Raw genomic sequence first — 25,552 nt, forward strand, 5'->3', positions numbered from 1 at the left:
TTGAACTGATCATAGTGTTTGATACTCATCTGCAATTTGATCCTCACAATCTGCTTCCTCAAGCCTGTCAACAAACCTGCTTGTTTATTCACTTGGCTGTTGTCTCTGGCTTGATCTGTGACAGAAGACTAGACCTGAAACATTCACATCCATGCATCCACGGCCTCCCACTGAGGTTCTCGAGGAACTGGTCAATACCATCCGGGCTTCATTCAGGCCAGTCACAGCTCTTCAGTCTGCCTCTGTCTGTTCCATGGCCATGCCTGCTTCCTACGTGGGTGACACAGCTGAGTGTGGTGGCTTTCTTCTACAAGTTGCGCTATTCATTGAAATGCAACCATCGAAATTTACCACAGAGTGCTCAAAGGTAGCTTTTTTGATTTCCCTCCTCTCTGGTCGAGCGTTGTTGTGGGCGATATGGAATGCCAACAGTGCCATAATTAACTCCTATGAAGCTTTCACTAACCATTTCAAAGAGGTTTTTGGCTCCGCTACAGGAACAATCTCCATATCAGATCAGTTACTTCAATTGCACCAAGGTGCTTTGACCACCAATGACTACACCTTGCAGTTTTGGATGCTGCCAGCAACCAGAGGGTGGAATGAGAGAGCTCTCCTCACCACCTACTGACAAGGATTGGATTCCCGTATCCGTGCTCATGTTGCAATCTATGATGATTCTGTTGGATTGGAGAGCTAATGCAAAAAGCCAATCGTAAATCCCAATGCTTGTCAGTATGCCACACATTTGAAGCCGCCCACCAGTCTAACGCACCCGCCACCAGTCCTCCAGTACCACAGCTGATGCAACTGGACTCCACGCGGCTCTCTCATGCTGACCGTGCTCGCCACCTCATGGCTGGACTCTGCATTTACCACGCTGCAGCAGATCACGTCATTGGGACCTGCCCCGTCAAACCCCCACGCCCTGCGGTGAGTACCCTTAAACTAGAGCAAGTTATTTCCACACTCTCCTTGCTATCAGTGCAACTACTCACTCCAGATCATTCTATTACAGACCCATCCCTCATCAACTCGGGCTCCTCGGGCAACTTCATCTCACAATACAGTCTCAATACATCTGCCCCGCTCTTGTCAAGCCCAGGAGCTCAGAGTCAAAACTATACAAGTAAAAACCACTAGGGCATGGGTGGGTGAAATACAGAGCTCCACCGCTGAAACTTAAGATCGGCAGTTTGCATGAGAAAGAAATCACGTTTCTGGTACTGGAGGGACCCATGGTGGATATCATCCTGGGACGCCCCTAGCTCGTTCTTCACTCTCCAGAAATCAGATGGGACTGGTGTGACATTACTCGCTGGAGCGAGTTCCGCCATCAAAACTGCCTTTTTGCTCTGCCTAGACCATCCACTTCATGTATTGACTATCGTTTTCTGAACTCCCAAACGGTAAAACTTCCATATCCACTTCCCCTGGTACCGATCGCTCTCCAAGGAACTCCATGGGGCACACATCTTCTCCAAGCTGGACCTGCGAAATGCTTATAACCTTGTTCGTATTCAGGAAGATGAGGAGTGTAAGACGGCATTCATCACCCCCTCCAGCCACTATGATTACCTAGTTTTACCGTATGGCCTCACCAAAACCTCTCCGCCTTCCAAGGTTTTATGAACAAGGTGTTCCCGGGGGTTCCTACATAAGTTTGTGATCGTTTACATCGACAATATACTCTCATACTCCCGGAACCTGATTGAACACCACAACCAGGTAAAGCTGGTCCTCCAAAAGCTCCATCAACACGTTTCAGAAACTGGCACTTTAAAGTGCTATCAGTCGAACATTATCTAATCAAACATTATCTAAAAAAGGCACATAAAAAGACTGATGAAAAAAGGAGAAAACAATCTTGCAGCAGCACTTACAAATATTTATTTATTGTTTGCTTATTTATTGTTGTAAATTTTGTCTACCTCGTTTGTTATATTTATAATGGATAATCTTTTAAGGGAATACATTTTTCCCTTTAGATTTACATTATAGTTACATTATAGTTGTGGCACATTGTAGCTATTGTTTCTAAATGTGCTCCACTAAAACAGGTCACACTTCGGCCCCCCTAAACCAGAACTACACCTTCGCCTGCCACACTGAAAAACATTAAAACATTAAAATCATCTTTTCCTGAGTGTTTAAAGCAAAATTCTTTAGTTGAAATACAGCATTTTAAAATGTTATAGTATCTAGCCTACTATTTTCAAAGTATCAATGTATTTTTAATTTCAACTCTATAGTGAAAACGTTAAATTAAACTAAGATATAAAGCATCTTTTATTTATGTAGGCCTACAGTACATTATGCATGTGTGTAGGCTAATGTAGCATTGCTTGTGCAAGTGTGCATACGTAGTACACTGGCTTTTTGTGTCATTTGCATTTTTTGCCTGTGTGTGTGTGTGTGTGTGTGTGTGTGTCTGTTAAGAAAAGCAAAAAAAGATGTGCTCAAAGTACACATTTGTTTATTTTCCTTAAACCACAGTCTACGTACAACTCATGCAAATCAACATTACGAGCATGCTGTGTCTCATCATCTCCTGAGAGACTGAATGCTGTCCTCTAGTGTGCGTCTTGTGTTATATTCACTCTGGATGGTGTGACAGTAAAATTCATCTTTGGGAAAGTAAACTTACAACTTATGAACGTAACGTGTTTAATTCGTGAATGTACAGTAGAGGTGGAGCTTACTGGCCAGAGAGTAAATCTACACAAACACACGCTCTGCTAAACGCAGCTGCAGTGTTAACGTTTTTAACTTTAAGATAAGGATAAACTTTTAGTTGACATGAAATCTTCGAAATGCAGTAAAATGACACATGGAATGAATGTGACCAAATATGTCACATGTGTCGTTGATATTATTATAAATGATGGTGTCATCAATTTAATGGGGAACACATTTCTACATAGCACACAAATTAATGTAACAGAATTATTAGGCTAACATTATAATATTATTATATTATTATTATTATTATTATTAAGTCATGAGAAAACTAGTGGGCTAATTCAATGGAATAGTGTGGGGGACATGAACAAAATCTCATTGGATACAGTTTAAAAACTGCATCCAGTCAATAATGAGAATAAAATACAAGCGTAACTGCATCAAATCAATTATGTCACAATAATGTTGGTGATTTAAAAAACCCAAGAGACACTTGTAATTGGCAGTTTGGCTTTCAGATCCACTTCCAAATTTCCAGGGAACTCTGGCTAGAGAAACTTGCTATATGTTGTGCAATGAACTGTAACCCTTTTATTGTCAGAATAATGAGATAGGCAACACTTCTGAGATGTAGGCTGTGTTTGAAAAACAAACATTTTTTAAAATGTTAAGTTTAAAAATCATATCAATTTGGGAAAGTATATAGGCTGCCTTCAGTCAAATCTGTTCTCTTATATCTATGACTAGTGAAAAGAACAATCATAATTCCAGCCTTTATGCAGAGTGATGTATTTGAATAAATAGAGCTATGCCATATTCAATCAAAGACCAAGCACACTTTAAGTTTGCCAGTGTACATAGACACAGGCAGAGTTGCACGCATGCTCTTTATTCTCAAGCTTTTCGAAGTTTGCTGTCTGTCTATTGTTGTTTTATGCAAAAAGTCAGAGTCTGGATAGGACACACCGAGGGCCTTATGCAAATGACGTGTCTATTGGCTGGTGTGGGATACTGAAGAGGTGAATGCTCTTCTACTAACCCACTTTGCTAAATGTATTTCTCTGAACCTTTTTAAAAAGGTTCACTCAGTTCTTCATTGAAGACCTGAGAATAGCACCACAGACGCAGGGATATAATCAACAGATCCTGGATCCGTGGGGTTTCCTGCTATAAGGTAAGTGTAGATGTACTTCTCAAAGTTTTTATCTAAAATACTAAGCCTTTTCTCCCAGATGCCTGCTCTCTTCTCAAGCAGTGACCGTTTTGTGGAATCATATTGTTTTGCATTGTACCTGTTCACAGCTCTCTATATTGGCAGATTTAAATGTTTTTGACTAGAAGAGATTAGGGTGGAGAGACAGAGTGATTGTGGTGAATGATGAATGGGGATACCCTTGCACTTATGAATATTACAACAAGCCCTTTACATAAAGGAGAGCATTTGAAAGCTGGAAACATTAGAATAAACCTCAAGATCATTTTACTGGCCGGGCCATGGCATGAATTGCCCCAGTGTCTGCATAAAGTTGTGATCCTGTAGGAAAATCAGCTGTATTTATCATTACAGATATTAAGATGAGCACAGAGGCTGTTGAACAGACAGAATCTCAGCATGAACAAGCTGGTAAGGAGACTTTTCACTCTCTGGAATATTGTCATTTGCCTTGAAATGGCTAAAATTAGCTCTTGATTAATGTATGTTGACATTTAAATGTAAATAACATCACACATGTATAGTCAATTATATATATATATATATATATATATATATATATATATATATATATATATATATATATATATATATATATATATATATATATAATTATATTATAGTTTTCTGATGATGCTTTTTAATGTTGTAAAATAGCATCAACTGTGTCTTCATACAGACTTCAGTAAGTCAAATATTGAATTTAAACTAATTAAATATATGTAGCTAAATGTAAAAAATATCCTATGCTATATTACAAATATTAGGTCGTTATTCTTAAATATTGAACATAATTTCACTGCTTTTAGTGACATCCAAGGGTTATTTTTTTTTAGGTAATTTTCTCACAAATGGTCCACTCTCCAGTTATCAAGTCTTTTTTGATACTGTGGTTAACTCTACAGTACAGTGTTTGTGATTCAGTTTTACGTTCCTTCGAAATGAGGATCATAATTTCACGAACTGCCACTGGGCTTCTTTACAATAACCGTTTGTGGTTATGAACATAAAATAACTCTTTGTGTTGATGAGACACTGGTCACGCTCTCACACGTGAAAGTCTGTGCAAGTGGCTTTGTGCCAAAGTCATTTTAAGGTGGATTTCTAACTTTCTAAAAAAATTTTTTTTTTTTTTTGGTCCCCACATTATTGTACTTATAAAATACAAAGTTTTTTTGCGACGTATGTTGGGTTGAATACACAGTTAGGTGCGTGATGAGTGCAGGCTGATGGATGAGAAGTCTACCAGGATGTATGTGGCGGTTTGTTTGCAGTGAAGTGCTCATAGCTTCAGGCGATACTGAATCGTGGTCTGCTTACAATGGCTTCTGTAAGGAACAGTCTTCTTTAAATGAGGAACCTGAGAGAAATGACAATTCAGAGAGAGCAGAGTATTGTCACCAGGGGCACTGGACTGGGGGTAAAACCAGTACTGATTACCAGGGCCCCAAAGGAAGAGAGGGCCCTTGAAAAGTCTTGAATATATATTTTCAAGGGGAGGGTGGCCCATTAGGACTGCCTATGCATAGGGCCCGGGATCTTGTGCAGCGCCCCTGATTGTCACTGAAAGTTATATATATTTCATTTATTGTCCATCACCTCTGTGGTGTGAACTGTTTGAGTATGGATTAAGGTTAATGTTAGACCTATCAGATGTCTCATCAGGTCATGTGATAACTACAAATATTTGGATTGAACGAAAAATGTTGTTCATGTTTACAAATAGTCTTGTTACATAAACGCTACGTGAACACTACTGAAGTCTAAATCAAATTTTGTGTTTAGTTTTGAGGAAATTGTATTATTTTGGAAATGCAAAGACACAGTTTTCAATTAGAAATTGCTTATTAATTAATTCCAAAGAAAAGGTTTACTTTCTGACTATAGATTAAAACAGACTGATTATTGTGAAATATACTCGTCTCTTTTTTATTTAATCATTTTAAAAGTATCATAACTTATGTGCAAACATGTGACTTGATGACTCTAAACATTCTGAATTTAAAATCAGTGATTTTAAAATTATATAATGTCATTAAAATACAGAGAATAGGTTAAAGCCAGTTTTATAGTCACATTATTTTTTATTTCAAATTGTGTCTGAGAGAGAGAGAGAGAGAGAGAGAGAGAAACAGAGTGTAAGAGAGGCACCTGGAGGTCTGTAAGTATTCAAATGTGAAGGCCTCTAAAAGTTGCCATGGAAACTCATTTGCATGATCTGATGATTTCCATACTGGAAGTTTGGCTCAGGAGAAGGTAGATTTCCATATTGTGGAGTGAGTGAGTGCCGTTCTAACCACGGCCTCATAGAGACGGATTTGAATTTCAAATGAAGAGAGATTACCTGGTATTGACGACCTCTGAATCCCCGACTAACCCTCCTCGCTCAGTTTAATGGAACATTTGGAAGTTTGTTTTTATGGTATGGTCAATTATAGGTCTTATGATGAACACCCTTTAAAAGAAATCATCATAATAATAAAAATCATAATTAAAGTTTAAATGAAAACTAAAATGTTTTGTGAAATTAGCTGGATCCTGTGGGAGGCGGTTTGAATGTTAATGCGTGACTTTCAGTGTGATTATCTTTTCATTTTCCAGACATTGAACAAAACGGCATTGGCTTCACCAGACAAGTGAGTACAAACAATGTTTGACTTAATATTCATCATCTGTAAACAGCTGTTTTGGTATTTAGAGCAGCTCATTGCTCCTCTTATGAAAAGAAACTCGAGACTTCAAGGACAAAACAGATTTAAAGTTTATTAAAGTTTTCTAGTGTTACAGTATGTGAGATATTTGAGCAATAATACTATATTAGTTCATCAGATCAGCCTGTCATATGATCTAGTGTTGAGGACACAGGAACTAGCTTCAGGCTTGTAAGGTCATTTGCATACTGTGCCTGCGGGAAGGGAAGGAATGTTTGTTAATGGCCCTCTCCGGGCAGAACAAGTCCAGCAGCCTTACTGGTCTCCGAGTGCACACAAAGAGCGTGTGTATACACACACACATACACACATGCCTGAGGACCAAAACACAGCAGTGTTCACAGGTTTGTGTTGTCTAACAAAGTCTTTGTTTCATGTGCAGATTAAGACTGAGAACCTGAATGATTCACCTCATTCTGTTTCATCACACAAGACATGCCACCTAACTCAGGGATCCCCGGTGCCTGGAGGCCAGCTTACTGGGGTACAGCTTCATAAACCCAGACATGGGGAGTCATGAAATCCATCAAGAGCATGTTTGGGTCATATATTTTGCACAAAAATATCAAATGAAAGGAAAAAAGACAAAAATCAAGCCTTTTTTGAGGCATTGTAACAGTACTACTTTAATAACAGTAAAGCAACACTTTACTTTAAAATGTTTTCATTTATGAGAAAAAAAGTGATGTATTTATTTTATTAATTCAGGTTTAATGAGAAGCATTAATTTTATTGTATTTATGTATTTAATTATTCAAGTATATGTAAAACATGGTAGCATTTGATTGATTAATAAATTCCTAAAATATGGTCAAATATAATCTAAAATTAAAAAAATCTATATTAAATATGCATTCTGTTATTTAAGTATTTATGAAAAAATATATTTATAGTAAATATTTTTTTTATATTATTATTCAAGTATTTATAAAACTTTGTAGTATTTGTTTACTTTAAAAGTTCACCCAAAAATTTACATTTTGACATCATTTACTCACCTTCATGTCGTTGCAAACTTGTATGAGTTTCTTTCTTATGTTTTACGTAAAAGTAGATATTTTGAAGAATGCTGGTAATCAAACAGCTGATGGTCTCCATTGATTTCCATAGTGTTTCTTTCCCTTCCATGGAAATCAATGGGGACCAACAACTGTTTAGTTCTTCAAAATTCTTCAGAATATCATCTTTTGTGTTCAACATAAGTTAGAAACTTTAAGATAAGATAAGATAATTTATTATAGGCACACATCCAGCTAGGCAAGAAAACATGCAATCTACCTGAGGGAAGATGTCTTTCAGTATTGCAAGTTAATGTTGTTAAATAGAGAAACAAAATTACACATTTATTGATAAACCTGGACCTCATTAATATTGAAGAACAAATTCCAAAGTGCCAAAAGCAGTCCACACAACTCCAAGTTCTCATTGTTTGCAAGAATGTTCCTCTTCAGGAACTCGAGCTGTGTCAAATGTGCTTTGGGGAACGCGCTTAGCGTGAGCGACTCTGAATATCGTGTGTAATCAGTCCAATGGAAGAGCGTGACGTCACAGGCGGGCTGACGTAAGCGACCAGGAAGCTATAAAAGCACGTGCCGCGCAGCTGGCGTCAGCTTCGCGTCTTTCAGCAAGCGCTCTGTGTGTGAATGTCACTTGTTTGTCTTGTGAGTCTTATTTACTGTTGTCTGTCCAGTTAGAGCTCCTAGACATGCCGAAGAGCAAGGCGAAATCTAAGCATTGTGATGGCGTTTCCAAATCGCGTTATAGGTTGTGTGTTCCTCCCTGCCCGCGATATATAACGGGTGGGGATACACACAGCTTATGCGTGGTTTGCCTGGGAGCGAAGCACGCTGAGTCGGCTCTCGAGGGGGGCGACTGTCCACACTATGAGCGAATGTCGGTGCGGCTGCTTCGTTCCCGGAGGGCCCTCTTCGAGGAGGGGGCCTTCGCCAGCGTTCCCCGCGGTGCTGGTCCCGCTACTGCCGAGGCAGAACGGCGGCTGCACTCGTGGGGTTCGCAAGTGGATTTGGTGGAGGGAATGGAGACGGGCCAGTCCCTATCTCCTTCCACTTCAGCCAGATCCGGCGCCCAATCCCTGGAGTCGGAAGCACGCTCTGCGGTTCCTTCCACCCAGGGAGAGGGAACGATGCTCCGCCTCTCTTCCTCCAAGGAGGTTAATGTGGAGTCGGTCGACAGGGACTCGCCACCCCATTTGCTGCAATATGAGGAGCTCTTGGAGGTGGTTACTCGTGCAGTGGCCAAATTAAGTATTGAGTGGCCCGCCGAAAAAACAACTGAACCGCAGCGAAGCAAGCTTGATGAATGCTTCCTGCGCGCGAGTCAGCCACCTCCCAGCCGGGGCCTTCCATTCTTTCCCGACCTGTATGATGAGATCGCCAGGTCGTGGAAACACCCATTCTCGGCCCGCCTCTATATCCCTTCGTCTGATTACTATGGAAATGTGGTGGGGATGGGAGAGCGCGGCTATAGAGCGATACCCCGGGTGGAACAGACGCTCGCGAGCTATCTGTCCCCCGGTGCGGCATCGTCTCTGAAGGCCCCGGCACTGCCCTCAAAGCCACTCAGAACAACATCGGCTTTGGTGGGCAAAGGGTATGCGGCTGCAGGTCAGGCTGGTGCGTGTCTGCACACCATGGCGGTGTTACAGGCGTACCAAGCCGACCTGCTTAAGGAGCTAGACGAGGGAGAGGAGATCAAGTCACATGATATATCTGAGTTAAGAAGGACCACTGATCTCTCCCTCCGCGCCACCAAGGAGACCGCCCGAGTGATTGGGCGGTCCATGGCAGCTATGGTGGCCGCGGAGAGGCACTTATGGTTGACCCTGTCCGATATGAAAGAGCGGGACGGGGTCTGCCTCATGGACGCCCCGATCCAGCCTACTGGCCTGTTCGGCGATGCAGTCAATTCTGTCGTCGACAGGTTTCAGGAGGCCTGCAAACAAGCGGCGGCGTTCCATAAGTTCCTCCCTCGTCACTCCCTCGGGGCATCTGGGCGGGAGATGCCCCAGCCGCACCCTAGCTCCTCATACCGCGAGGCACAAAAACAGAGCGTCGCCAACATCTGCAATGCTGTGGGGTGGTCCACGCCCTATACGTTTGTTAAATTCTATGGCCTAGATATGCCAGTCACTCCAGGCGCTTCTGTCCTCTTGTCCTAAGCTGTGCTCTTCGGATACACACTAGGCAGGGGTTTGGTAGTCTGGCGGCGTTGGTACTCATTCCCCAAAGCGCATTTGACGCAGCTCGAGTTCCTGAAGGGGAACGTCTCTAGGTTACGTATGTAACACTGGTTCCTCGAGGGAATGAGACGCTGCGTCTCGGAGCCATACCCCCGGCACCCCTGCCGGCGCTTGCTGGTACTCGAAGCTGACGCCAGCTGCGCGGCACGTGCTTTTATAGCTTCCTGGTTGCTTACGTCACCCCGCCTGTGACGTCATGCTCTTCCATTGGACTGATTACACACGATATTCAGAGTCGCTCACACTAAGCGCGTTCCCCAAAGCACATTTGACGCAGCGTCTCGTTCAGTCGAGGAACTAGGGTTACATACGTAACCTAGAGACGTTTTAGTCCAACATTTTAAATGTCATTGTTAAAAAAATGCTTCATTGATTGAAGTTTCATAGATGTTCAGTTGTTATACTTTCAAATTTGATGCCATATTGTATGTAATTTCACAATATATTCAGTATATAATTACTACACTTGTGCAGTCACAATTCTATAGTGGTCTCAGGCCGATGCTTTGTTTATAGCAGGCATGACATTTTTTGTATGACACTAAAATTTATTTTTAGAATAACTGTACACAGGTTAAGCAAAACACCTTATACACCTTTTATACACAAACTTAACTGTAGAGACTTTAATGACGTGGTACAGAACAAATATTTTGAGTGTCCCTTATTTTCCTAAAAAGAATCACAGTTGTCCCTTATTTTAATTTTTTTGAAGTTAATTAAAGATTATTTTAGAATACAGTATAGGATGTACAGAATATTCTTCAGTTTTATTCAAAACAGAAATGTGACAAATAGATTATCAGAACTCTTTAATATGGCCAAAAAAAATTTATCTTACAAGGTAATACGATGTAACCTTGCTCTTAATTGAAATGTGTCACATTAAGTCCTTGAATTTGAGGGTATTGGACCTGGAAATTCCTTGAAAGGTCCTTGAATTTAAAGTTAAGCGTTCATATGATGTTGCTAATAAGAACATGTTGTGTATTTGGTGTAATGCAATGTTTATGCGGTTTAAGGTGCAAAAAACACAATTTTTTCCACATAATGTACATTATTGTTGCTCCTCTATGCCCCGCCTTCTGAAACTTGTCGATTTTTACAAAGCTCATCGTTCTGAAAAGCTAGGTGTGCTCTGATTGGCCAGCTGTCCAATGATACGGCCTTTAACAAACTGTTATGCCGTGTCCTGGTGCGACCAGACAAAACCAATAAAAACCATTCCAAACGAAGCATTTGTTACATCCAGTGGGGACATAATAATTACTGATTATAATGACTTATATTGTGTTTTTAAGTGTTGCGTTGCGTATTGCGCTGCGTAAACATAAAACCATGTCTGCATTTGTGATCTGAGAAACGATAAACAACAAGCACGCTGCTTAAAACTCACGTTTGAATCATTAGTGGCAAATTCTTTAAATATAAAACATGTACTTGCAAGCTATGATTCAGAAGCACCAGACTGTCCTAGCAAAGTTGGAACTGCCCCACTTTATATAAACATTCTTTGAGCACAGACCCATTGTAGGTTAGTCTGCAGGTTCAGGAAACAGTCCTCAATAAAATGCGTCACACAGCGTCACACACTGTAGGCTTGAGTGAGGAATGGCTGGCAGACTTGAGAACGGTGCGGCTGGCAGATTCAACGAAGGACACATGTGACAACCCCTGGCTAGACTCCGCTTTGTCGACGGTGAAAGCCAATCCGGCGATCCACAGTGCAAAGTTGATGTATTTCCTCAGAGACCAACTCCAGGCATGACAAACCAGATTTTGTCCTCTTTTTAAGGCCAAACAAAGTAGTTTCACTTTCACAAGGAAACACACAGCGTCTCTTCTTTTTTTGTGTGAACATCTAGGCGGTGTTATGCAAATCTCCCCACACAGTGACGTAGACATGAGGGGGCATGTTTACACGAGGGCATGCACAAGTCTTAACTTTGATAAAGAATATCTCTTTGGATTTGAGACTTTAGTCTTTGCAACTTCACAGATCTTCTTTATGCACCAAGAGCTTGTAACACTCCAAAGAAAAAAGAAACATTTAAATCGCATCATATGACCCCTTTAACCAAGGTATGGGAACCCTGCATGTATATACGTATATGTATATTAGTATTTCACTCTCTTGTATTTATAATGATTTAAATTAATAATTTAAATTAAATGAATTGTATTAATGCAGCAAAATAAAATCTAATATTTATAACCATTAAGAATAATGTAAATTAAAAACAAAAGCATTAGGGTAATGAGATTTTGGGGCAAATGTGCTTAATAATGCAAAAAATCTTAATAGACTTTATGCAAATTAGGTTTTCTTTCTTTCTTTTCTGTTTTTGTGCTGGACAAAATGTGACCCGAGAAAGTTTTTGTGGGATGCAATCCTCTAAAGTTTAAACAAAGAGTAACTGTGGTGTAATATGGCTGATGATTGGTGTTTTTAGGAGCTGCCCTCCCTGCACTCTCTGCCCCAGCTAGTCCTGATGCCTGGATCTCACCTGTCCTCTCCTTCATCATTTCTCCTCTCGCAGGCCCAATCAGGACACCAAGGTCAGTGGATGTACTGGGTCACTGGGTCATGTTAGGGATAATGCTGTTCATCAGTCTGCATCCAAGAGAACATTATGTTTGTCTGCTGTAACTACAGTACCAACATTTTTATATACTGATGTTTACAGCACTGCTGCAGCCCAATCTGCTTTCATTGCCCTCCCAGTCCCAGACAGGACTCCTACCACACCAGCCTGGCCTCGCACTCACTCCTCAGGTACATCAAAGCCTAATGCTGCATTACTTTAAATTGCAAATAAATAAATAAATAAATAAAACAACAATATATATATATATTTTTTTTTCTTATAACACTGTGAAATATAACAAATGGGTATTATATAATAGGAATAATATAATTAGAAAGTAATATGAAACAAATCAAAAGTATCTTTCATTTGTCACCCCAGTTTTATAAAAAAAATAAAAAAAGTTTATTACTACTATTACCTTTTTATTCATTTTTAAAATTACTTTCTATTTGCATTTGCATTGTGTTTTTGTCATTTATTAGTTTCATTTAAAAATAATTTTATCATAAGAAATGTAAATTTGGGCAAACCTTTGATCGATATAACATAGCAAAAACACAGTATTACCATATTGACATATTATCATAATGCATAACACCAGGTTACTTTTTTATGGGCATGAGAAAAGGAAAAAACAAAAGAGAGGGCATTAATAAAATAAACAAAAATAAAGAATCGGCCAATAAGACAAATAGTATGTAAGCAATTAAAACTGATTATCTAGACCCTAAAAGTTTTAATTTTCTCATAAGGCAATGAGCAGGTCAGGTCTGGCCGGCTCCTCTATGGACGGACACCTGGATATGTCTCACTTACAGGTGCCTAAACATGTGGGATCCCCTCAAGAGGAACCCAGTGACCTGGAGGAACTTGAGCTGTTTGCTAAAGCCTTCAAACAGAGACGCATCAAACTCGGCTTTACTCAGGTAAGACTGTGCCTGATTTTATAACTCTTTTAGCTGTGTATTTTATAGGGTTTTTTTTATTATCTTTATCTCTTTAATAATAGTATTGATTTATATTAACATTTTTCATTCATTATTCTCTTTTTTCATACAGCTCTATTTGAAAATAAATGTTATGTTATAAATATCAGCAGCAGAACTGAACCGAGAATGCATTTCAAATTTTGAGTCAGTTCCTGAATTTGATCTAATTGTAAAGCAGAAAACATGATGCAGAACTGTAATTTAAATTTGAATTTTAGGAAGTAGAATTAAAATAGAATAATATTTAAATAAAATTATAATAAGTAAGTACTTTTTATTTTTAATGCATTTAATTTTGCACAACAATACAACACATGGGAACTAGGTATTTTTCAGTCTATAAAAGTCACCATTTAATTTAAATACATTTCATTATGTTTAATACAAATACTTCTTTTATTCTGGACTATACATGCTTTGTCTGTATTCAGTAAATAAAAAATAATATTTAACCAAAATTTAGGATGTGTTTATGTTTGTCAGGCCAACAAAATTCAAGTATATTGTGATCGTTTTTAATTACCATTTTATTACTTTTTCTGTATATTTATATTATATAATACAATATATGGATGTATGTAAAGTATAATAAATGCTGTTTCTGTTATATAACTTTTACTGTAATTTCAAATGTCTGTGGTTTTAGAAACTCATATCTAAACTGAAAAGAAGCCAATAATTGTGATAGTCAATGTTGCCCAACCCTTAATCCAGTTCTTAAAGTAGTGTGTGTTGTGGCTGCAGGGTGATGTGGGTCTGGCAATGGGAAAGCTGTATGGAAATGACTTCAGTCAGACTACCATCTCACGCTTTGAGGCTCTCAATCTTAGCTTCAAAAACATGTGCAAGCTCAAGCCCTTGCTGGAGAAGTGGCTGAGTGACGCAGGTATGTGCTGCTGCCCTCTCCTGGACAGAACTGACTGACTAATGGTTTCTATCGAACAATCAGCAGGCTTTTGTTTTGTGGACTGCACTCTACTGTAAATATCTGCGATCTTAAACCTTCTCTTCCCTCTCAGAGAACTCACCGTCCGACTCCATGACCAACCCCACCACCCTACCTCCCCTTCTGGAGGGTTATGGGAGAAAGAGGAAAAAGAGAACAAGCATCGAAACAAACATCAAACTCACACTAGAGAAACGCTTTGGAGATGTGAGTCTGTGTTATTTGAGTTTTATTGAGATACTATTATGTTATTATTATTCTTTTAAATTAGGTTTTATAATTATATTTTCTGCTTTCATTTTCATTTTATTTTTTGCATATGTTTGTGTGTGTGAAGACTTCATTTGCAAAATCTGATTTTTTTTTTTCAAATATATATATTACTATCAATCAAACTGAAGTTGAGAGGTTTTGATTAAATAATAACAACAAAAAATACAACTAACACAATAAAAACATAACAAAAGAAAACGTGATTTATGAAAATTAATAAAAACTGAGTTATCTATTTTTGCAAATAAATTCTTTATATACTATTTGTGTCTATATGCATACTATATATATATATATATATATATATATATATATATATATATATATATATCAAGAGTCAAGTCAAGAGGCATTTATTTGTCATTTAGTTAACACTGGGGAGAACTGGGCATTGAATTGCTTGTGAAGAGGCTCAGACATACAGTGACAATAACAAGACATAAGACATAGACATAGACGTACGTGGAGAGCACTGAGGTTCTTGAGTGACTACATGACTACTCATGTTTACTTATAGTTACTTATTATTTATTTTAATACATGTATTTAAACTAAACAAAAAAAAAGATAAATGTTTCCTTGCCAAATTGCTGAAATTAAAAAAAAAAAAGTTTAAGGTTATTTATTTTATTTTATTATTATTGAGTTAGTTAGTTAGTTAGTTATCTTATTTCAAGTAGCATTTTATGGTTTTAGCTATATGATAACCCTGTATGAATTTGCACTTATTTTCAGGTGCTTCAACCCTCATTTACCGCATATGACCGCATATTTACCTGTTTTTATTGCTAGTCATATCAGGCCAATTAATTAGGGAGAGGGACATTCACATTCTAGAGAGCATTTGATTAATACAGTTAGCAAGAATAATGATTTTTAATTTGGACAGAGATACAAAAATGTAATTGTATAATTTATAGTAATATAGAATAATTTTGTAGCATTTATAATCTGTTACTGAAAAAAATTATTTCATTTTATTTTATCTTAAACTGTTTTAAGATTCTGAAACTTTTGCTTTAGACAGGTAACATGGTCTTTTTCATTCGGCAATGACAAAGTGCAGCAGTTTGCTTGCAGTGCCCCCTGCTGCCTGTGATACATAAACACACTTTCTCCCCCAAACAGAACCCAAAACCCAACTCTGAAGAGATCACACTCATATCAGAGCAGCTATCCATGGAGAAAGAAGTAGTGCGAGTTTGGTTCTGCAACCGACGGCAGAAAGAGAAGAGGATATACTGCCCTATTTCCTCTTCACCTATGAAGTCCCACAACTACAACCCTCGTCTGGTGAGGCTGAGCAATCATTACTGAAATTTTGCAAAACTTTAGAACATGATCCATAATGCACACGCTACACACTCATAACAACACAACCTAAATGGTGACTATCAAGTCTTGTTACTAATAATCTCTGGTTCAACATGGATAAAGACAGATCTTACTTGTTTCAAACAGGAAGTTTTTAAGGAAAGTAGAAATTTATTTAATAAAACATTGAGATTTGACCATATTTTCCACTAGAAAACTGTCCTAAACATTATATTACATTGTATTATATTATATTACACATTTCAAAGCTTTGGGTTCAGTAGAACATTATTCTTTTTTTATTATTAATACTTTTATTCATTAGGGATGAAATAAATTGCTCAAAAGTAACAGCAAATGCACTCAAGACTGACTGGAGTAATGACTGCTGAAAATTCAGCTTTGCCATCAAAACAATAAATGTGATTTTAAAATATGTATTTAAATAGAAAGAAAAGGTACTTTTAATTATAATGATATTTCACAATATTTCTGTTTTTCTGTATTTTTGTGTAGTGTACATCATGCCGTTTTTGATTAATGAGATGAATAGTCACGATATGTTATGATGAAACTTATTATTTTATATATATAATTTATCCATTTAGAATGTTTATAAGATTATCATCCTCTCCAAACTGGTGTTTCAGAATGCTTTTGTGGTTGAAGCAATGTTTGTTTTCCTTAAAAATGTTCTCCAGCCGATTTCCCACTAATTTTGTTCATTTCCTGTTTCAGCCTTCAACTTCCCGCTCATTCAGTCCGCTCACTGGAGGTGGTAAGTATTGAGCTGGTCCCTCAACAAAGATTTGTAAACATCTTTTTCTTTTTCCAGACTTTTCGCCTGCTTTATCCAATCATCTTTTCATGAATACTTGAGCACTAAGGCATTACAAAATAACAGCATGACTTCCTGTAAAGCTGCATTGTAATTCTATGTATTGTGTATAGCTCTATACAAATAAATTTGACCTGATTGTTGTTCCTGCAGTGTCATCAAGCTCCTCCCCCAGCAGCCCCAGTCGAGGCTCCTCCCCCAGCACGCTGTCCACTACATCCAGCCCCCTGACCACACAGGGGGTCAATCAGACGTTCAACTCCCCAGGGTAAAACCACAGCAAGTTGCTACACACATACAGCCATCTTAACTTGAGCTAACTAGAAACCAGTAAAATGTACAAATGATGAATTCAACTCTTTCTTAGATCCTGGTATCGCTGGAACCCTACGTCATACCACCACTGAGCCCCTCTGAAGGCAACAGCTTCACTTCATAACGTACCAAACGAGAGAGAAATACTCATTCTGTAATGTTTACAAGCAGCACTAAATAAGGAGGCAGAACACAGGGAACCACTATTCTGCCTCTCGTGGTCTTATGTTCAAAGGGCTTGTGAATAGAGCTTCACTGCTAATTACCGAAGGGAAAAAGCACTAATAAGCAACGGCACATTGTTTAGATATGCAATTGTGATAAACAACATGACAGACATGTTTGGCATTTTCAGCAGAGCTTTTAATGTGCATGAAACCTTTTTTCAATTTCTGTGTCAAATCTCTGTGCCAATTTTGTTGCAGATGAAGGTTCGAATCTGGCTATTTGTGGATTGATAACATTGATGTGAAAAACTGCACATAACCAAAAACAAACCACTGATTTTAAAATATCTTGTTTACATATTGCTTTATTAGAGACTTGTTTTAAATGACGTAAAAGGGTACTTTTATGAAGAAGTTTCATACGCTAGTGTTCTTGAGCGTTATTGGCCCTGCTCAAGGTCAAGACTGGAACAGCTGGCTCTGATATTTGTAGTAAAGTTGAGACAACATTTAGTGGATCGTTCAACAGTTTACAGTTCTCAATATATTTTCGGCATACACCTAGTTTTGTGTTTCTGGACGTTTCTGAGGATTTCTGGCAGGGAAAATTTTATATGCAGTTCACACTAATTTTATGCAAAATTGTCCAAAGCATTTGAAGTTCCTTGAGTTTCACATTTGAGCTTTTATGTATGATTAATAATATTATCTAGATATTGTTTGTTTGGTTGGTTGTTCTTTGCTTTTTTTATTTGAATAACACTGTTGTATATTTCTGTTTCTCTGTTTGACTTATTAAAATTTGCACTTAAAATCTGTTTTCTTTTTTTACATGCAGTGGGATATACATATGAAATATTTTGCATTATTTGTCTACCAGATAATACCTGAATGACAGTGTTTAACAAATAACTGTTACATATGCATAAAACACAAATGTCTTTCGTGGCAAGTCGCGATGGCTGGCGTTGTTCATTCATTCGTCGGGCATCAACCAATAAAATATCCGCCCCCGGCTCTGCTCTCTCACATCTGCATATACAAGTACATAAGTGAGTTTTGCAACAGGAATACTGCAAAAAGAGTAGCAAAAGTCCGAGCGCTAGGATTTGAACTGTAGCCTACTGCCAGATCTGAGCGGTTGTAAGTGCCGACTTGACGTTGTGCAGCAAAACTGAAGTAAAGTGCAAAAGTAAATATGTCGTTAACATTTGTGTATTCATTCAGTCTTTGTGTGAATGTCATTCTACACATTTGTAACTATTAGGCCTAATCTACAACTTCCAATTCAAAACAGATTTTGATCATTTTCCGTGTGTGCAAATTGAAAGATTCAGCTTTTCACATCAGAGCTGTGAGTGTAAATTTCAACAAATACCAATATTAATATGACAAGTTCTCACATTCAGATTTTCAACCTCTCGAGTTTTGCTTCTGTTTTACCTGTATTGCTATATTTAACCCTTGACGGAGCTGAGAAATATCACGTGATTTCGTCATCTTTTCCCGCAATTAGGTCCGTTAAGTATGGGGTTAGAATTGTTGCATTATTCCAAATAAATAGATTATGATCCACAAATAAATGTAACGAGATTCACAAAAATATATCAAATTCACAAATGAATATAAAGAGTTTCACAAAAAAAATTAAAACTCACAAATAAATAAAATGAGATTTGCAAATAAAAAAAAATATATTTACAAATGTGTTTAATGTCACAAACACAACTCTACCTGGTATTTATTTGTGAACCGCTGTCTGTGCATTTGTAAATCACTGCACGCATTTGTGGATCGGTTCCTGTGCATTTGTGGATTTGAAACACTTCTAGCGTCGACGTGCAGATAAATCCACAAATAAGTGGACTCCACCCACCGTTTACTCAAGCCAATCAAATAACGGCCACATTGAGCTGACCAATCGTAGCACGTTATCGCTTCAACCAATCACGTTTTGGCTTACAGCCAGGGGAACTGCGGGAATAGACACCGAACTTGAGACCAACAACAGACAGTCAGGGCATTTCTCAATACCAAGTTCGCAGAGTCTGGACTTCCGTCCTTCCGAGTTTGGACATGCCAAGTTGGACTCAGAAGAACGAACTCTCGAGGACGGGAGGACGCGAGTCCAGTCATTCTACAAATGGAACGGCAGCGTACTTGATAGCTTCACTCAGCATGCATGTTTTACTTGAATTAACTTCTTTTTTATTTTCAATATATTAAATATATTAGTATTAAAAAACTAATATTTACCTACTCTGATTATTTTCACTTTATATTTATAATGAAATTGAATATAATATTAAACGACTGTCTCTTTTTTATTTTAAAAACTATTAAACATTAATATGTGGTTCAGGTAACATTAATACTGTGATTATATTTACGTCGTTCAAAATAAATAAAATATGTGGAAACAACTGCCTCTTTTCATTAAGAACAATCTATCAATAAACCCACTCAGCTACAATTTAAATAAAAAAGCGGGAAAAACGGTTGAAAGGTGTAAATCAATTGTAAATAAGTGTAAATCAAAATGGAACAGCTTAGGATTGCCATTGCAATTGCTATTTATCAAGATGCTGAAGAGGAGGCTGCCGAACGGAGGAGACGAATCCTTCAAAGAAAAGCCAGGATGCAGCGGAGGATGGCGAAGAGACGTGCCATATTAGCATGTCTCTCTAGCATTGTACGTTTTTCTAATTATTCTTTCTTCATAAACTGCCCATATACTTATGTGGACTTAGTTAGGTATATCCAAATGAAAAGTCATAATAAAAATTTATTATAATGTATCATATATGCACCCTATCAACAGACTACAAAGTACGATCTCACAAAAAGTTATGTAAACTATTGCAGGGATGTAATGAGACAACATTAGATTTTTCAGTATACCAAATAAACTGACAAGTACAATAGGTTTGACAGTTGATAACATTTAAATTAACTAGCTTACACTTCACACACCTTTTATTTGTCTTTGTGGTGCTCAAATAAGTTTATAGTTTATCATCTTTATATAGCTAGGTGCACATCATATTACTGCATTAACACAAACAGGACAATTTAATATCTATAATAATCATATAGGCTACAACTTTTAGACTCTGGGATGAATGTTGTGCTAGAGCTTATCAATAAATGAATGAAACCGAAATAGAGTATAAAGAAATACTTCACGAAAAGAGCAAATGTTAGAGGGAGATTTAATTATGGCAGATTTTAGTAAATTTTAGACAAAATCCTTAAAACAACTGAGTATATAGCTTATATTAAATCCAAAAATATAATAAATACAATGCAACGACAGTACATATAGTAACAACTTTTTAAAAGCAATACATATAACAAATACATAATACAACAAAAGTAAAAACATTCTTAATATATTATCTATATATTTTAACAGGAACAAAGTCCCACTCGCAGGTATTCACAGATCAATGACCAGGTACCAATCCTGGTCAAGTTTTTTTCTGGAGAGGATTTAAAGCCAGCTTTCAGGCTCTCCAGGAACAGCATCAACATGCTGGTACAGATGCTGCCCCGTCAAAAAGCCCATGGATGGAGCCGTGAAATTGAAGTACTTGTTACGGTTTATTGGCTTGCCTGTTGAGCATCCTACAGGGTCACATCAGATGACTTCAGCATGCCACTTTCAACAGTTTGTAGGACTGTTCACAATGTTGTGGAGGAGATGATGACCATCCTCCACAAAATTATTCATTTTCCAAAAGCAGAGGAAATGGATGAGGTGGGGGGCCTTGCTGGCCATGAGGCATTCCGCTGTGCTGCTGGTGCCACATCAGGATTGTTCCTCCTGCAATGCCACAAAAAAGATGCTACATAAATAGAAAGATCTTCCCTTCCATCATTCTACAGGGCACCTGTGATGCTAAAGGCATATTTATAGATGTGTATATTGGCAATCCAGGCTCTGTACAGGATGCCCTTGTGCTGCGCAGATCACCAATGTACCAGCAGGCTTTGTATTCACCAGCTGGATACTATCTTTTGGGAGATGGGGGATACCCTTGCTTGCAGCATCCTATTGCAATCATGACCCCATACCGCCAGCCTGTCGCAAGTAAGAACACTTTTTTATGTCAGACAGACAGACACACACACACGATAAACCAAATTTTTACTGTTATGAATTTGCAATACACTACACATTTTCTACACGATTTTTGATTAACAGGCCAAGTTGAAGCCCGATACAACAGGCATTATGCACAAGCACGGAACATCATCGAGCGCACTTTTGGGATGTTAAAAACTCACTGGCGTGCAATTTTCTTGCGGGCCCTAGAGATCAGGCCACTGTTCGCCCCAAAGGTGATTGGTGCCTGTTGTATCCTCCACAACATCTGTGTGATGGGAGGTGATCTCTTGGAGGAGGAGGAGGAAAGCCAAGGACAAGAAGACAGCGAGGATGGTGAGAATGCAGCAGTGGGTGAGAGGGACCTATCAGGGAACCATCTCCGAGGACGTCTGGCTGCTCAGCTTTCTTCTCCCGTGGAACTGCCTGGGTGTCTAACTGAACAGTACTACATCTAGACAGTAAACCTTTCCAGATGTTGTCATGTTCATTAAAAGAGCAACATAAACAGTTGAAATAGCTATGACATTAATTAGAAAGATAGGTATGAATAAATGTGCAAGTAGATGGGTATAGATACATTTATACGTTTTCTTAATGTTGGTATGTTCTTCTTGAGATTCAACTGCATGATTGTAAATAATTGTATACCACTATAGACATTGGATATTACATTATTTTATATTATTTGTGTTTTTGTTGTAAATATAAAGAATACACTGTTGCTATAACAATGATTTGCCAGGGTTGAAATTGAAACATTCATTTTTATTTTTTTTTATTCAAATAATCTATATAAAATCATTTATCATTAAATACAACATTAATTTAGAATTTATTAAGTTTTTCTAAAAGAGAAATATGTCTCTGCTCTGGCTGTTGCTGCCCTCTCTCTCTCCTCTTCTCTCGCCAATGCTTCTCTCTCCCTCTCCTCTTCCCTCTCTGCCTGTTCTTTTAGAAACTAAAGAAGAGCCTGGCTGTCCCGTCGCCTCTTTCTTGACTGCTGGCTACTCCTGGCTTCCACAGAAGGGGCTGAACCTGGTGTGCTGACTGAGCCACCTGTAGTGGCAGTGGGTTTGATGCAACAACTCGAGTGCTGCCCCTGGAGTGCAGCATCCATTGCAGTGTACCACTGCCAGGTGGCAGCAGTCACACTACCGGCCTCTACCCCTTTTCCTGTGGGTGGGTCCCTAAGCTCCTGAAATAAAGCAAAATGCTGTCATGTTCTCACCTCACGTTGTTCCACACTTTTAGACATTTTTTATTTTTGCTCTACACAGAGAAAGATATTCTTAAGAATTTTTGTAACCTAACAGTTTGAGGCACCAAAAAATTACACATGTCAGTGGTGCCCCAGAACTCTTAGGTTACAAATATTCTTCCTTTGTGTAAAGCAAAAAAAAAAAAAAAAAAAAAGATTAAATAAATAGTGTATACAGGTGTGAAACAACTTAAAATTGTAGGTGAATGGCAGAATGTTCATTTTGGGGTGAACTATTCTTTTTACAGTCTCAGAGTAAACAATGTAAACGGAGTAAACTACATTTTACAAAATAAAATGTAAGGGCCAATGCATCTATGTTAGGTTTCAAATATGACCGGAAAGTCTTTACACACATCTTGGTAAGCCTCTTTCAGTAACAGAAAGTAGAGAAACAGGCAGATTACCTTGTATTTATCTTTTAGGTTATTCAATTTTTTCTTTGCCTGTTTGGCAGTTATGGCCAAACCAGAAGTGGAACAAAATGCCTATAGGCAAAACAAACCCATAAAGATTTACATGATTCCACTTCAATAACGTATTCATTCTTATGGATGAAGACTGTCCAAATCTAGCTCCAAACCTTCAGACATGCAGGGAATTATACAAGCACTCAAAATGAATACTCACTCCCATCAACTTTTGGAGGAATTGCGCCTCCCGGTGAAAAGCCTTTCATTGGCCGCCCGCCACTCTATCAAGGCCCGAGTTTCCTCAGCAGCCCCTTGATAAAAAATAATGCTTAATTTAAGTTGATGAAAAATAATACAATTATAAAAGAATTTGTAAAAAAAATGTAAATAAAGACAAGCAAACTATTTGGTTAAAATGACAAGAGCACTCTAAAATAAGGTTTGCATTTGATATAAGTATCGTTAGGCAAACGTTAGTTAGGAAACTTTTCCCTCAGGCAAAACAATTGCCCATTAGATATACCCAAAGCAAAATATATCAAATGTTTATCCACTACAGAATCAACACAGGCAGCCCCATATTTTACAAAATGTTACAGGGCCTAGCTACTTTTTAGGAGGACTTGCCGAGGGTTAGGCTACTTTTCAACTCGTAACGAAATCGTCTGAGCAAATTTTCAAATAGTTCCTTAAAATTCGACGGTAGCTTTGAAGTTTAAACAACATTCTGGCATCAAAGCTCTTAGAACTACGTTACATTTTGTGATAAAACAACAATAGTATTTCGAAATGTATAACTTACAGTTGTGAGTTTTCTCCTCCGCCATTGATGCTAACCTGGTTCGAGCTGAATTCTGGGTTATGGCCCGTATCAAGTCCGCACAAGTCACCTCTCCATGCATCCTCGGTAAAAGGAGCGGAGCAAGAACACATCCGGGGATTTGAACTGGACTTGGCTAGATGTGAACTTTGAAAAGGGAAACAGTACTTGGGCAGCGACTGATGACATTTCACAAGTCCACAAGTAACGTTACAGACAAGTACGCACAACATGGCCGATCAGGCAAGACGCCCCCCCGGATTTAAGCCAAAACGTGATTGGTTGAAGCGATAACGTGCTACGATTGGTCAGCTCAATGTGGCCGTTATTTGATTGGCTTGAGTAAACGGTGGGTGGAGTCCACTTATTTGTGGATTTATCTGCACGTCGACGCTAGAAGTGTTTCAAATCCACAAATGCACAGGAACCGATCCACAAATGCGTGCAGTGATTTACAAATGCACAGACAGCGGTTCACAAATAAATACCAGGTAGAGTTGTGTTTGTGACATTAAACACATTTGTAAATATATTTTTTTTTATTTGCAAATCTCATTTTATTTATTTGTGAGTTTTATATTTTTTTGTGAAACTCTGTACATTTATTTGTGAATTTGATATATTTTTGTGAATCTTGTTACATTTATTTGTGGATCATAATCTATTTATTTGGAATAAAGCAACAATTCTAACCCCATAGTTAAGCTGTTTTCGAGTAGGCTACAAAAAGTAAATTATTGAAACGCTATTTTTTTCACAATAGTTATGTTGTTTTTCTTGTTTCATGTGTCACAGTAATGATCAATCTACAGGTTATTTAGTGCTTTAACACATGCTAAAGTTTGCATTTTCAGAGTTTTTCAGTATAAAAGTAAATTGGGTTTAAATGTCAATTGTCAATTGTTACTTTTGTCACGCTACAGTTACAAGTGTTTATTTTGTTCCGGTGCATGCTGTGAATTTCTGTGTCTTGCATCATTTATTAAAAATGTTTGTCATATTATACCAAAAGAATATGTCAAGAGTGAGGGTCAGAAAGAGAGACAGAGGTCTGGTTTTATCCAGATGTTTTTTGAGAGGGCGTTTCTGGACATAGAGGAACATCACTCTTTGAGCAGTGGCTACCTCGCATTTACCTTAGTTATATTTAGGTTTTAGCCATACCTTAGCTTTTACACCTCCACCTATGAATTTGCAGTGTTTCCAGATGTTTTAATGCACATTTTGAATTCATGCTTAAAAACAACTGGATGGAAACATGCATAGCCCTACTGTTACATTATGTTTAGAATTTATATTATGCTAGTGTAATTAAATTTGTATATTGTTCATTCTGTTGAAAAAATGTTTTATAAAAATACATTGAAATTGCCAATAAAATTAAATTTTAAATGAAAATATGAAAATGTAAAAAAAAAATTTTTGCAAAAATAAAGGACAAAATATGTTTGCAGTTACATATTAACAAGGTCATAGTCCGGTATACTTAAATAAAAATAAGAATAACAGAGAAAAAAATCTAACTTATATCGTTGTGTTACTTTCGTCCCAACCGATGGGAAGTAACAATGTGCAACTTACATTTCTACAAAATACCACCTGGTATTGATAGAACACACTTCTGAGTTACTGGCCACAGCAGAAAAATATCT

The 25,552-nt window shown here is 37.8% G+C and overlaps 1 protein-coding gene across 4 annotated transcripts; it reads left to right on the forward strand.

The window, feature by feature from the left end:
* The first annotated feature begins 2,619 nt into the window (after nt 1-2,619).
* LOC132140312 (POU domain, class 2, transcription factor 3-like) lies at nt 2,620-18,076 on the forward strand. 4 transcript variants are annotated; one of them, XM_059549102.1, is made up of 14 exons: nt 2,620-2,712; nt 3,762-3,856; nt 4,250-4,306; nt 6,497-6,531; nt 6,989-7,090; nt 12,319-12,424; nt 12,553-12,641; nt 13,209-13,382; nt 14,190-14,331; nt 14,465-14,598; nt 15,793-15,957; nt 16,717-16,756; nt 16,970-17,084; nt 17,184-18,076. In XM_059549102.1, the coding sequence occupies exons 3-14, from the start codon at nt 4,258-4,260 to the stop codon at nt 17,221-17,223; spliced, it is 1,191 nt and encodes a 396-aa protein (XP_059405085.1). In that variant the 5' UTR covers nt 2,620-2,712; nt 3,762-3,856; nt 4,250-4,257; the 3' UTR covers nt 17,224-18,076. The 4 variants fall into 4 exon arrangements, with proteins under 4 accessions (XP_059405085.1, XP_059405083.1, XP_059405084.1 ...); XM_059549100.1 differs by lacking the exon at nt 2,620-2,712 and having other exon boundaries at nt 3,597-3,856; XM_059549101.1 differs by lacking the exons at nt 2,620-2,712; nt 3,762-3,856 and having other exon boundaries at nt 4,109-4,306.
* Nucleotides 18,077-25,552: the final 7,476 nt, after the last annotated feature.

This window comes from Carassius carassius, chromosome 5 (genome assembly GCF_963082965.1).
Source record: "Carassius carassius chromosome 5, fCarCar2.1, whole genome shotgun sequence".
NCBI lineage: Eukaryota > Metazoa > Chordata > Actinopteri > Cypriniformes > Cyprinidae > Carassius > Carassius carassius.

Bases quoted from the DNA above. Each gene is read 5' to 3' on its own strand.
- LOC132140312 (XM_059549102.1), top strand. From the start codon at position 4,258: ATGAGCACAGAGGCTGTTGAACAGACAGAATCTCAGCATGAACAAGCT. The intron at 14,599-15,792 runs GTGAGTCTGTGT...TCCCCCAAACAG, and splicing joins TAGAGAAACGCTTTGGAGAT to AACCCAAAACCCAACTCTGA. The intron at 16,757-16,969 runs GTAAGTATTGAG...TTGTTCCTGCAG, and splicing joins CAGTCCGCTCACTGGAGGTG to TGTCATCAAGCTCCTCCCCC.